The sequence below is a fragment of the Panthera uncia genome, chromosome F2 (assembly GCF_023721935.1).
Source record: "Panthera uncia isolate 11264 chromosome F2, Puncia_PCG_1.0, whole genome shotgun sequence".
NCBI lineage: Eukaryota > Metazoa > Chordata > Mammalia > Carnivora > Felidae > Panthera > Panthera uncia.
The window spans coordinates 81,505,072-81,520,039 of record NC_064812.1 but is presented as its reverse complement, the minus strand read 5'-3'; the positions used below and the strand labels follow the sequence as shown (position 1 = coordinate 81,520,039).

At 42.6% G+C, this 14,968-nt stretch overlaps 1 protein-coding gene across 2 annotated transcripts in view; it reads left to right on the top strand.

The window, feature by feature from the left end:
* Positions 1-14,968, top strand: part of SPIDR (scaffold protein involved in DNA repair) — a 429,134-nt gene that overhangs the window by 394,422 nt on the left and 19,744 nt on the right. For both annotated transcript variants that reach the window (XM_049633718.1, XM_049633719.1), the window contains exons 12-16: positions 2,107-2,194; positions 3,604-3,747; positions 3,838-3,897; positions 11,725-11,911; positions 12,616-12,768. In XM_049633718.1, coding sequence (XP_049489675.1) covers positions 2,107-2,194; positions 3,604-3,747; positions 3,838-3,897; positions 11,725-11,911; positions 12,616-12,768 — 632 coding nt within the window. The remainder of the gene's footprint in view (positions 1-2,106; positions 2,195-3,603; positions 3,748-3,837; positions 3,898-11,724; positions 11,912-12,615; positions 12,769-14,968) is intronic.

Genomic DNA, 14,968 nt, shown 5'->3' with positions numbered 1-14,968 from the left:
AGATGCTGTACTCGCAGTATGTTTTTCACCCCTTGCAGTAACACAACAGGTGTGTACTGATCTCTCCCAACTTTACAGAAGAGGAGACGGAAGGTGCAGGAATTAAGCAAACTTTCTTAAGGTTTCACAGTATATAAAATGCAGAACTAGAACAAGAGACAGGTCTTGTTGCAAGGCTCATGCTGTACCCACTCCGTCGTAAACGAGGGGCTTGAGCAAAGTCTTAGCTTTGCCTTTGAAATGTAGTCAGGTCTAAGGTGAGAAATGGACATATTTATTGGTGTAGAAAATTACTGTTTGCCCGCCAACCTTGCATTTCACCAGACTGCAAATAGGAAGTGAGCATATCAAATGTGTTAGGTCTGATTTCTGCAGTGAAGTATGTAGGTGTTTGTGATAGCTGGGTGTCAGTTCCTCATCCACCAAGTCTCTTGACCACTTTGTCTGGGCTGGCACTTCTCTGCAACCAGGACAAATTGATGCCCACCCACTGGGGAGCTCACATCAAACAGTGAGAGGACGGCAGAGGAACATGAGTCAGGTGGCATGCTCCAGGAAAAAAAGGAGCCAAGCCAGGAGCAGGAAGTACTGGGCACGTGGCAGACAGAGAGCAAGAGGCAAGTCCGTGTCCCATGTCCTTCCTGCCACCCCACCCACCCCCGGGAGAGACATCATGGGCCCACCCCATTCCTTAGTCTTGGGGAAGGGCAGTGAGAGGTCAAATGAGCTTACCTCTGCACCTTCCCTGACAGCTTTTCCTGACCTTAGGTAGCCCTGGGTCCCCCAGCCCTGTCCGTCACTCACACAGAGAGCTGCAACAGGGTACTTCTCAGAATTAATCAAGAGAGGGAGAGAGTAAATTTTCACCAGGCAATCCCTTTTTACCATGTGTTACCCACATTTTGCTTATTTGTTTGCTTGATTTTGACCCAAAACCTAAAAATTCACAGGAATGCTATTGAGCTTGGTGTTTGTCACAGGCTATGCCCTACGATTCTATTGAAATTGATTTGAGGAACCCAAAGGGGGTGGGGAGGTGCTTGTGTTGTCTAGTGCAAGCTAAGACCCTCATCTTCAGGTTCTGAGTTGTTCAGTTTTGTTAGCTGCTAGATCCTAAGCACCTAAAACTTGCTGTTAAACATTGAAAGAAATAAGAATATATAGATATTTACTCACACATGCATTCTATCTTGTTGAGAGAGCAAAATCTAAGAAGGCTTTGTGAGATGTGTGTGTATGTGCACGCGTGCGTGTATACCAACTAAAACGGGGGAGTTTTTTAGTGTGATAAAATGTAAATAACATAAATTTTCCACCTTAACCATTAGTGGTGTCATTGAGTACATTCACACTGTTCAACATCCATCACACCCCTCCAGCTCTAGAATGTTTCCATCTTCCCAAACTAAAACTCCATGACCATTCAACACTAACCGCCTGTTTCCCACCCCCTCAGCCCTTAGCAACCATCATTCCACTTTCTGTTTGTACAAGTTTGATTGCTCTAGGAACCTCATGAGTGGAATCATATAATATTTGTCCTTGTACGTCTGGCTATCTTTTTTACTTTAGATAGCTTATTGATAATTTTTCTTCTTATGAGTAATACATACCTATTTTGGAAAAAGATAGGAAACACATAAAAGCCAAAGGAAGAAAGTGTTACTTCTAAGCTGCACTCAGATAACCACTAAAATCATTTGTATATCTTTCAGTATCCTTTTCTTTTGGCTTATTACATGTAGGTATGTGCATAGATACATACATAGAGAAAGACATTATAGTTTGTTGCCTGTTTTTCCATTAGCAAGGTATCAGAAACATTTTCCCATTTTCTTAAACACTTCTATGTAACCACTTCAATGGCTGTACAATACTTGATTGGGGAGCTGTATCACAATGTAATGGACAAACTCCTTCCTGTTCTTGCGCGATTTCAAAGGCATGTTTGTGTGACAGTGTCTTCCCCATCCGAATCAGCACACATCCTGAATGGTGTCTCCTTGGCATTAGGGATAGTACCTGTTAAGCAAAACTGCACATGCCCAGATCATGAACGGGCACTGAAGTGATGAATACCATCAACAGCATCTTTTTTTTTTCCAGGACAGCAGGGCTTTTCAGCTTGATTGACACCATGTGGCCTCCAGCCATGCCTCTGAAAGCACCTGGCCGTGGCCAAGCCCATGAAGAGGTAAGCCAGCATCTGAGGGGCTTCCCCTGACTGACACCTGCACCATGCCAGGTGCTGAGTCAGGCCCCACCCACGGTTCACATCCCCGAGAAGCCGAGGTCCAGTAACTATCAGCCAGGAGGACAGAGATTCAGACTAGTTCACCTCAGTCTCAAGTCCAGCCTCTAGCTGCTTTCTTTGCTATGCCACACTCCATTCTTCTTGAGGTTAATTTATGACGATGTCTTAAAACCACAACCACTGCATGCCATTGTAACAATTAGGGTCTTAGCCTCGTACTAAGTAAGACGCAGGGTGTTTTCCCCTCTGCCTCCCAGATACTGTTAGAACCAACATTCAGTTACCAATTAGAGCACAAACTCATATAATGTGGTAAATAAAACCCATGGTATTGGTACAACTACCCGGTTAGCCAGGGATTTCCCTTCTACTGCATCAAATTGTTTATGGTAGTTGCTCACAGGTAGTAAAACTGACTGATTAAAATGTGTCCCTTCTTCACCATCCTCAAATATATCCACCAGACTGGCCAGCGGCTGCTTTGGGCCATAGCTCTGAAAGCTGAAAACTGGGGGCTGTCTTGTTTGTGTGGTAGCTGAGTTCCTAGCAGACTGCTAAGACTATAACTCTGTACTGTGCTAGACCAGTAAACAGTTGTCAACAATACCCATTTTTTTTTAAAGGGAAGAAGTGTACTTATTTTTTTATTTATTTTTAATGTGTATTCATTTTTTGAGAGAGAGAGAGAGAGAGAGAGCATAAGTGGGGCAGGGGCAGAGAGGGGTGGGGGAACACAGAATGTGAAGCAGGCTCCAGGCTCTGAGCTGTCAGTACGGAGCCCGATGCAGGGCTCGAGATCATGACCTGAGCTGAAGTCAGACACTTAACAGACTGAGCCACCCAGGCGCTCAAAGAGGAAGAAGTTTCTAAATGGTGTTTTCAGATATACTCTGAAGAATGGTTTGTTTTTGTTTTTGTTATTTAATTTTTTTAAGTTTATTTATTTACTTGGAGAGAGAGCTCAGGAGGGGCAGAGAGGGGGAGAGAGAGAATCCCAAGCAGGCTCCACATTACCAGCGTGGAACCTGATCCAGGGCTCGAACTCACAAACCATGAGATCGTGACCTGAGCCAAAATCTAGAGTTGGATACTTAACCACCTGAGCCACCCAGGTACTCCTGAAGAATTTTTGTTTTTAATGAAATCTTGAATCCGTAGTAAATTCAAAAAGTGTAAAAGTTCTTATGTTTGTTCCCAGAGATAAACAACATACCAATTTCTTATATAACCTTCCAGGGAGATAGAATGCATCTGTGAATAGATACCTATATATTAAAGAGTAGATTTTAATAGTGTATTTGAATATTTACCAGCACACTTATGTTTGCCTTTGCCTTCATTTTAAACAGGTAGAAACTCGTGTGCCTCCTCCTAGCTTCTGTTACATCCTCTCTGCTCATCCAAGTGTGGGACAGATTGATGTCATAGAAGAAGACCGCATTTCTAAGCTTTACCAACCTCCAGTTACCCGCTGCTTAAGAGAAATTCTTCAGGTATCGTCTGTGTTTCTAATAGGGTCTTTAACTACTTTTACTGTATGTGTGTTTTGTGTCACGTTCTAATCATTTTCAATGCCTTTCCAGAGCGATGACCACAGTACACGTTGCAGTTTCTATGCCAGAGTGATTTATCAAAGATCACAGGTAATCGATCCCTCTCTCTCTCTTTCTGATAAGGTGTTAAAAAGTTTGCTAAAGGATAACCTCTCATAGAAATTAATGGAGTGCTAAAATGGAAAAGCGTTTTTAAAATCCAGTTATGCGTGCTCCTAGCCTAGGCAGCAGTATATCCATTTCTTGTGCAGGTGCAGCCTGCCAGCCAGTGTGGTATGTCCTGGGTGTGAAACAGCCTAGGCATAGCCCGCCTGAGAAGTTCTCAGCCCCGCACTGTGCATTCCTTTCTGGCACACAGGCAGGTCGTAGGAAGGGGGTAAAAGGAGGACTCTCAGGACTGAGCTCGGCCCCTGCCAGAACTGTCCAAGAGCTCTGAGTTAGCGACAGGTGAAGGAAGCCCTGTGGCCCCTGGGAGGCTTTGGCAGTCCTGGGGAGATGCTCATTTGCCGCCTTGCCACTTAACAAATCAGCTAGGAGCAGAAAAGGGAAAGAGATGTTTTTGGTAAGCGGAACACCTGACGTAAGTTCTGCCAGAAAAAAAAACCTCTGCTGGACCTTAACTCAGAGAGGAACATCCATGCAAATCTGTCACCGGAGGAATACAGACCATCCCACTGTTCAATCCTCGTTTTCCTTTTCTCCGTTCATTTCTTAATCATTTGACAGTGAATTGATACCCCTCCTGAGGAATAAGAGAGTGACTGACATCAGTCATTCACAGTGCTTCCTATGAGCCACCCAGTATTTGGCTCAACAGGCAGGGCGACAGGCCCTCACTGAGGGTGATATCCAAGTACCTGAGGTGCCTCTTACCTCCCAACCCTGAAGCAAACCGAAGGCTGACTGCAAATTCCCCCACCCACCGTCTGCAGGACACTTAGTATGTTAAGACATGCTTGGCACCTGGCACATCGCCCATTATTCTCACACACATTCCAGGTCGTATGACTGTGTCATAGGCAGTGGTTCTCTGTGCGGCTGCCATTTACTCTGCAGATAGACTGCTGTCCTCGGGGGCAATATAGCACACGTTGGTGCCCGTAGAGGCTCACCTGCCCACAGCCCCAGCTGACAGCAGAGGTGGGAAGTAAAAAGAGCAGGTGTCCGATATACCATAGCTAAGTCTCACTGCTAGCCCCAGTGGACAGAGAGAGACAAACTACAGGTCGTCTGCCTCACTGCATGAAGGAGCCTTGCCTTCTGGCCAATTGAGAACACTGATACCCTCCTGTCCTGAGTTTTCTGCCAAGAAATAGGCTTCCATTAGCACAGGTGCAGCCTGCCAGCAAGCGTGGGTTTCAGTGGGAGTATGTACCGAAGGATTGGTAGTACTTAGGTGACAGGGGCTTGGAACCCAAAGGAACAGATTCCTCGATGCGTTATAATTCTCTGTACCTACTGTGTTCTGCTTTTGTGGGGCAGAGAATCACCAGAAACCAACTTCCTCAGGGAGGAATTGAAATAAGCTAGGTCCTGGGGCCACAGTGTGGTCCAGCGAGTCACCTGTACATTACAGTGCTGGTTGACTTTAAGAAGGGCACTAGGAGTCACTGCAAGAACCTGAGTTTTTAAAGAAGATTCTATTGTATCTCCATTATACAAATGGCCAAGTCATGCAGGTGAAAGAGATATTTACCTTTTTTTTTAATGATTTTATCTTTAAGTAATCTCTACCCCTAACTTAGGCTCAAACTTACAACCCTGAGATCAAGAGTTGCGTGCTCTACCCAACTTAGCCAGCCAGGTGCCCACTTGACTTGTATTTTGAATAAAATTATTCTAACCTTTTAGATTAATAGTAATTATAGATTCATGTAGGCTGCAAAGAAATAGTGTCCTCCCATGTAGCCTGCCCTGTACTAACTTCTCATACCCAGAGTAGCCACCATTTAACACCCTAACCAAGAAAGTGACATCAGCCACTAATCTGGTGTCATCTTCATAATTAGGTCATTTCATGATAGTTACACAAATGAGACCACGCAATGTATATCAGTGATGTCTCCTAGGCCAGCTGCACAAAGTACCAAAAGCTGGATCTCTGAAAACAACGGAAATGTATCATTTCACACTTCTGGAGGCCAAAAGTCTGAAATCAAGGAAGGTATCAGCAGGGCCATGCTCTCTGTGACGGCTTCAGGGAAAATTTCCTTGCCTCTTCCAGCTTCTGGTGTTTGCTGGCAATCCTTGGCGCATACACGCATCACCCCAGGCACATGGCCATCTGTGTCTTCACGTGGCCTTCCCTCTGTGCCTATCAGAATCCAAATTTCCTTTTCTTTTAGGGACACCAGTCATATTGGATGAGGGCCTGCTGAAATGATCTCCTCTTAACTTGGTTACATTTATAAAGACTTTAGTTTCAAATTAGATCACATTCTGACATACTAGAGTTAGGACTTCAACCGATCTTTTTGGAGGGACACAATTCAACCTGTAACAGCTCCTTTGGGAGCTATTTGGTTGGGATTATTTTTCCCCCAATTAATAAAATTCTCTAGAGATTCATCCAGAGAACTAATAATGTTGAACATCTTTTCATGTGTTTTTTTGCCATCTGTATAACTTCTTTGATGAAATGTCTATACATGTCTTTTGCCTATTTTCTGTTTGGATTATTTGTTTACTGCTGAATTTTTATTTATTTTTTCAATATGGCATTTTCTTTCATATTTATATTTTTATTTTTTATATTTTGGTTAGATAACATACACTGCAATATTGGTTTCAGAAGTAGAATTCAGTGATTCATCACTTACATATAATACCCAGTGCTCATCATAAGTGCAGTCCTTAATGCCCATTACCCAAGTAGCCCATCTCCCACCCATGTCCCTCCATCAATCCTCAGTTTGTTCTCTCGTTAAGAGTCTCTTGTGGTATGTTTCCCTTTCTTCTCTTCCCGTCCCTCCTTTTCATATGTTCATCTGTTTTGTTTCTTAAATTCAGAATATAACTGCTGAATTTTTTAAGTTCTTTATATAATCTCTATACAAAGCCTTTGTCAGATATGTGATTTGCCAATATTTCTCAGGGTCTATAATCTGTGTTTTCATCCTTTCAACAGGAGTTTTGCAGGGCAGAGTTTTTCAGTTTTATGTGGTCAAATGTATTAACTTTCCCTCTTATGGATCATGCCTTTGTCATTAAGTCTAAGACAAGTCAAGTCTCTTTGCCTAGTCTTAGGTCCCAAAGTTTATCTTTTTTTTTTAAATGTTTACTTATTTTTAAGAGACAGAGAGCACGCGCTCAGCGCGCGCGCACACACACACAAACACACACACGTGAATGGGGGAGGGGCAGAGGCAAAGAGACAAAAAGAATCCCAAGCAGGCTTCTTACTGTCAGCACAGAGCCCAGGATGGGTCTGGATCTCACGAACTGTGAGATCATGACCTGAGCCCAAATCAAGAGTCAGATGCGCAACTGACTGAGCTACCCAGGTGCCCCCCAAATTTATGCTTTATGTTCTTTTCCAGAAGATTTATAATTTTACATTTGAGTATGCTGCATTTTTGAGTTGGTTTTTTAATAAAGTGTGTAGTTTAGGTCAAAGTTCATTTTTTTTTTTGCCTAGAGATGTCCAGTGTTCCAGCATTATTTGTTGATAGGTTGTCCTTCCTCCATTGAATTGCTTTTGCAACTTTGTCAGAAATTAATGGGCATTTTTGTGTGGAAGAGATCTTTTTTTGTTGTTGTTGTTCTTAAGTAGGCTTCACACCCAGCGTGGAACCCAACACGGGGCTTGAACTCACAACCATGAGATCAAGACTTGACTGAGATCAGGAGTCGAACACTTAACTGTCTGAGCCACCCAGGCGCCCCAGAAGAGATCCATTTTTAATAAAATTTTAGCAATAATAATGGTAGTACAGCTTTCAATTAGTTGGTTATTTGTGTCTTTTTACAGAGGATATTATTTGTTACTGATTTTATTCATAACCCCAATGGTAACAATAAATTGATAGTTAATTTCAAAGGAAGTTAGACCATTTTGGCTCATCAAGAAATTAAAAAAGAGACAGTAAGCCAAATCCAGGGTATTTACAAAGAGTATCTAAAATCTTTGAATGCTGTCAGAACTCCCAACTATAGATAATCTTATAGAAATCTTTGCCCTTCCTGAGATATCTACCATTTTTTAAAATGTGATTTTGCTAGTTGTTCCCCTAAAATCATTTATAATTCCATGGTCCAATACAGGATCTTGCATTGCACTTAGCTGTCATGTTTCTTTCCTCTTCAAATAGAACGTTTCTGCATCTTTGCTTATTTTTTAGGACCTTAACATTTTTGAAGAATAGAGATCAGTTACTTAGAATATCTGCCCCTTTGGATTTGCCTCATGTTAGCTCATGACTAGATTCAAGCTATGCATTTTTGTCAGGAATACCACATAAAAATACTGTCTTCGTATCAGAAAGCACACAGCTGATTTGTCCCAGTGCTATAATATTTTATCAGTTGATTACAATGGTGTTATCTAAGATGCTCAAAATCACTCACCATCAGGGAAATACAAATCAGGATTACAATGAGATACCACCTCACACCTATCAAAATGGCTAAGAGTAACAACACAGGAAACAACAGGTGTTGGCAAGGATGTGGAGAAAGGGGAAACCTTTTGCACTGTTGGTGGGCGTGCAAACTGGTGAACTCTGGAGAACAGTGTGGAGGCTCCTCAAAAAGTTAAAAGTAGAACTACCCTACAATCCAGCAATTGCACTACTAGGTATTTATCCAAAGGATACAAAAATACAGATTTGAAGGGGCACATGCACCCCGATGTTTATAGCAGCATTATCAACAATAGCCAAATTATGAAAATAGCCCAATATCCACTGACTAATGAATGGATAAGAAAGAGGTGATTGATATATATAATATTACTCAGTTGTGAAAAAGAAATCTTCCTATTTGCAATGACATGGATGGAGCTAGTGAGTATTGTGCTAAGTGAAATAAGTCAGAGAAAGACAAAGACCATATGATTTCACTCATATATGAAACTTAAGAAACAAAACAAATGAGCAAAGGGGGAAAAAAAGAGAGAGGCAAACCAGAAAACAGACTCTTAACTATAGAGAACAAATAGGGTTGCTAGAGGGGAGGTGGACAGGGAATGGGCTTAATGGGTGATGGGTGTTAAGGAGGGCACTTTGATGATCACTGGGTGTTATATAGAAGTGATGAACCACTAAATTCTACACCTGAAACTAATAACATACACTGTATGTTAACTAACTGGAATTTAAAGAAAAACTTTTGAAAAAAAAATATGGTGTTTTCTAGTTTTCTCCACTCTAAAGTTAATAACTATCTGATCCATATAAAGGAAGATATTTGGGTGGGACATGGGTGGGAAGATATTTGTATGTAAGAAGATACATTGAGACTATGTAAATATCCTATTTTCATCAAACTTTTACTCACTCATTTTAATATCCATATGATTCTTGGCCTGAATTATTACTCTGATAGTGACCTAATGGTAGTTTTCTAGCTCTAGCTTACCTTCTATATTTATTAGTTGCATTCAGCTATACTTAGGAGCTTTTTATTTCCTTGATTTAATTATGTATTCACTTACTTATATCAGTATGGACCAGTGAATTCAGTTTTTATTCAATGAGTTATAATCTTACTGTTGTTTATTTGGATGTTCAAATTTACCAGATTCAGGCTGGCTCATGTGCCCTTTGGGCATGTTCCTATATCCTTTTAAGTACTTGCTTGCTGTCTGACACAATGAGACGTTTCAGACTCACCTTGTGCTTTCTCTGCTCTGGAAACAGCCATCTCTTCAAGGAGCCCTGGTTGATTTTAATGGAAAACAGCATTTAAACAAAGGTCTGGTAACTAGATGGGCTCATTGCCACTGGCATGTTATTGCCTTCAGACCCTCTCAGTGAACAGAACAAGGAAGTATTACGTGTGTAAACCCATGCACACATACACATAAATCTGTGTTTCTTTCCATCTCTCCATCTATATCTGAAATCTTAATTTTACACCAATATCTCCAACTGTAGATCATTACCACAGAATTGACTTTAGGTTTTCCCCATTTCCATATTTATAACTCCCTTATCCAATAGTGAGAAACCTGGCTCTCATTTTCCTCCATATAATTTACTCTAATTTCCTATGTGTAATCAGCATTTCAACCATGTGAGCTCCCCCTTGACCCAAACCCACAGCTCCTACCATGCAAGTCACTTTCTCTGCCCATTCCTGTCAACCAGCCAAATGGAATCCTCAAACTGACCATGCCATCAATCCACGCAAGCAACACCAACTGAACCTCAAGCCAGCCAGGTTGTCATGGTCCAGCCCTACTGACTACAAGGGTCTTCCCAGGCAAATCCTTAGCCTCATTGGATCTACTAAATCCTAAACTCTGACCAAGGGTAAAGGGCAGAATACCACTATAATGAACTTTAAAAGACATTACAACTTTTGCAGATGAAAGAAAATTATAGGGGTGCCTGGGTGACTCAGTTAGGCGTCTGAGTCTTGATTTCGGCTCAGGTCACAATCTCACAGTTGGTGAGTTGGAGCCCCATATTGGGCTCTGTGCTGACAGTGCAGAGCCTGCTTGGGATTCTCTCTCTCCCCTTCTCTCTCTGTCCTCTGGCTCTCTCTCTCTCTCTCTGAAAAATAAATGAACTTAAAAAAAAAAAGAAAATTATTATCAGGTCCAATTGTTTGCTAGTGACCAAGACACGTAGATTCTATTATATACTTGAAAGAATAAAAAAGAAAAAGAAAAATTGTTGCAGATACAACAGTTATTTTATACCTGCTTTATACCACGGCCCTATGCAAAGTCTGAGGGCAGTAATAAATATTCCTGTCTTAGTCAGTTTGGGCTGCTATGGATTAAACAGCAGCAGTTCATTTCTCACAGGTCTGAGTTCAAATTGCCAACATGGTCAGGTTCTCAGTGAGGCCCCTCCTGTTGACTTATAAAAGGATATGTCTTTGCATCCTCGCAGTGTGGAAGGCAGGAGGGGAGACAAACTGCCTCATGTGTTACAAGGACCCTGATTCCACCATCAAGGTGACACCCTCATGACCTAATTACCTCCTGAATACCGCACCTACCATTACAATCACACTGGAGGTCAGGAATTCAACTTATGAATTGAGGATGTGGGAGTGGATGTGAACATTCAGTTTATAACAATCTCTGATCCCTAGGAAACCTACGTCTAACAGGAGAGAAGAATGTGTATGGACTAAATATAAGACAGTGTGGTAATTCACATTCTGGGTATGGGAACATGAGATCTGGACAAAAAGAGCAGTGAAATCTCCCTGAGTAGGTCAAGGACAATACATTAGTGCCAAGGAAGGGCAGACTGAATCCCAGCAAAGGAGCCCTTTAAACAAGTACAGGGTTGGGGTTCCCAGGGCTCAGCCGTGTCAATCAGGTTGGATTGTTTGCTAGTGACCAAGACACGCAGACTCTATTGCATATTTGAAAACATTTGTGGGAATGATATCTAAAATAGTGTTGTAATAATCATCTAACATTATTGCTTTTAAAAGTTTGGATATTAGGGGCGCCTGGGTGGCTCTGTTGGTTTAGCGTTCAAATTCGGCTCAGGTCATAACCTCACAGTTCGTGAGTCCGAGCCCCACATCGGACTCACTGCTGTCAGCCTGTCGGCTCACTTGGGATCCTCTGTCCCCTCTCTCTCTGTCCCTCCCTTGCTTATGCTCTCTCTCTCAAAAAATAAATTAAAAACATTAATTTTCTTTTAAGTCTTGGACGTTAGAATAGCTATTAAAGTTAATAGACTTGACTGTGTCTTTGAATTGTAACTAAATGATTTGCTTCTTCTGCAGCAAAGGGAGATTTGGCTGATGGTGACTGATGTCAGCCTGCAGATGCAGGATGAGAATAACTCTGGCCTCCCCAAAACCGTACCAGTCTGCGTGGCCCCCTCATGTGTGCTGAGCCAGGAAGTCGTGGAAGCGCTCGCCGAGGCTACCCCTCACAGCTTCCTCTTCAGGGACACTCTCCGAGCCCAGGGTATGCTTTCTTCTTCCCAGTTTTGCCCCAGCAGCCACTGATAGACGCCACAGAATGGCACTGTGGCTTGTCAGTGCCTCTGACTTACTTGGAACCGCGTCCCTTCGTGAAGCCAACTGCGGACCTGCTGTGTGGAGTGGAAGAGACCCGTGGTAGCAGCCTGGGGCTTCAAATGACCCCTGTCATGGCCGCCTGGACAGAACTAGAACGCTGGCAGTGCTGACACCTCCTGTGAAAGATGCCGTTGGTCACTCAAAGATGGTCTCTTGGTGGCACACTTTTCAGGTGCAAAAGCCACCTGAAGCCATTGCCTGAAACATCACTTTTGAAAACGAACAAATGCATGGAACATTATAAATACATGCTTAGATCAATCAGCTCTTTTTTTCCAGGAATCAAATTAGAATCCTGCCTAAACTACATATTTTTTATTTGATTGAGGTGTAATTTGCATACCACAAAATTCACCTTTCCAAATTGAATCCGAATCTAGTATTTGTGTGCTTCTCCAGCTGAGCACACTGGTGGCTTTAGGACTTCCTTTCTGCACAGTGCACGTGTCGTGGGACACAAGGGAGGGGCCGCAAAACTGTGCCCTCTGCCCACACAGCCTGTGGGAGGCTGGCAAAGGACACTGTCCTCACTGGGAGGAAAACTCACTTTCTCTTCAGTGCTTCCATAATCCGAAGTGTCTCTGTCGGCAGGTCAGATCGTTTGTGTTGAACGAAGCGTCCTTTTGCTTCAAAAGCCCCTTATGGGTATGGCCTCCAGCGCTCCCTCCTGTGAACTGACCAGCCCTGTGAAGCTCAATGAACTGGATTCTGTCACTCAGGTCAACTCCGTTTGCAGCGTTCAAGGTGGGTAGTCAAGTCAATCCCGGTGGAAATGGAAATGGTATTTACATTTTGTTCAATATCATACTTCATATTCGTTTCCTCATTCATTAAGCAAGTACTTATTGTTGTCTCACATGTTCCAGACTTTGGATGTATAAGGAACAAAATCAGAAGAGGTTCTTGCCTCTTCGACTCACAGTCTCTATAGAAAGACATCAGTCAGCTATGCACACGATCAGACTTGGAACTGCAGCGTTCAGAGCGCTCCAAGTACTGATTGCCGGGACCTCACGCTGTTAGGGAGGTCACTGTAGCTGCCCCAAGGACAGGAGCTTTGTGCTGCAATCTGAAGCAGGAAGTAGCTAAGTAGGTGAAGGAGTAGACGCAGGAAGAAGGTCTGAAGGGAAAAAACCAGGACATGTAAAGGCTGCTGACAGGGCAGTGTCAGGGAACACCAGAGTTTGGAAGGGGGCCGGAAAGGCATCTGGATGGAGGGAATGACTGGAGACTAGGCTGAGAGGCCAACCACTGCCCGAGTGGGTGGCCCTGGCAGGAGTGTGCTCTGTCATTGACAGGAGGGTGATCCAGTGTTTTTCTCTGCAGAGCAGAGTGGAGGGGCCAGGGCCTTGGGTGATAGCCAGTGGGAGGGCAAGCAGCAGTCCCAAGGCATGAGATAAGGGAAGAGGTGAGGTAAACATGGAAGAGGGTTTAGTTGGGGGAAACTGACAGGTTGGGTAGTGAATTCACTACAGAGGAAGCAAGGCACAGATGAAGGCTGGGAACATACCTGATGACGTCTGAGATCCCGGTTTAGGCTGCAAGGTGATAGTAGAGCTGTTGAAGGGAATCGGACATGGCAGAAGAGGCCGGCTTTGAGAGCACAATTTTAGCTATGTCTTGACGAGTTTAGACGTTTTGATCCATCTGAAAAGACATTTCAGTAGCTGATTGGATATGTGAGTCTGGGGCTCAGCATAGCATTAATATTCTCCTTTTTAACTTTTTAAATTTTTTAGTGAAAAAAGTAGCGCCTGTCCAGTGGAACTAGTGAAAGATGAATAAAGAGAAAGAGAAATTATTTCCTACTGTGCACCTGCCATGCTGCACTCTGTACACACAGGAGCACATGCGTTTGCCCCCTTCGGAGGGAGTGTGTGCGACTGCACGACTTTGTAAAACACATTATCCTGGCGCTTGCTTTCCTCACTTAGGACTCTAGCAGGGATGTCCATCCAGATGGGTAGATAAAGATCTAACTCAAGATATTAATTGTTGCATAATATTCCCTTCTATGAATAAACTGTCTCTCCACTGATGGACATCAAACATGTTCCCCTGTTTTTGCAATTATAAACAAGGCTGAAATAAACACGCTTTACATCAATCCCTACTGATTTCTTTGCAGGAAGATTTCAGGGTCTTAGGGTTCGTGTATTTTTTAAACAACTTTACTGAGGTATAACTTACATCACTACAATTCATTCATTTAAAATGTTTTAGTATGTTCACAGATATGCAACTGTCACTACAATCTAATTTAAAACATTGTTGGGGCACCTGGCTGGCTCAGTCGGTAGAGCATGTAACTCCTGATCTCCAGGTTGTAAGTTTGAGACCCACGTTGGGTGTATAGATTATTTAAAAAAAAAAAAAAAAAAAAAAAAGGCACTGTCATCATTCCAAAAATGCCCATTGTCAGTGCCATTATCCTCTCCCACCCCAGCCACTTCCCCTGGTCTTAGGAAAACACTGATCTACTTTCCGTCTTTATAGGTTTGCTTTTTCTGGATATTTCACATACACAAAGTCATACGTTGTATGGTCTTTCATGATTGGCTTCTTTCATTTGGCATAACGTTTTCAAAGTTATCCACGATGTACTATGGGGTCAGCGCTTTATTTCTTTTAATGACTGAATGTTTCATTGTATGGAGGCACCACATCTTGTTTTTTCCATTCATCAGTTGATGGACATTGGGTCATTTCCACTTTCTGGTTACTGTAAGTAGTGTCGCTATGGATATTTATGGACGAGTTTTTTGTTTGAACCCCTGTTTTCGAATTTTGGGTATGTATCTAGGAATGGAATTGCTGGGTCATATGGGAAACCCTGTACTTAGCCTTTTTGAAGAAATGCAAAAGTGTTTTCCAAAGTGGCCACACAATTGGCTTGTGTATTTTTAATATTAAAAGATATTAAGTTAATTTCCAAAAAATATAC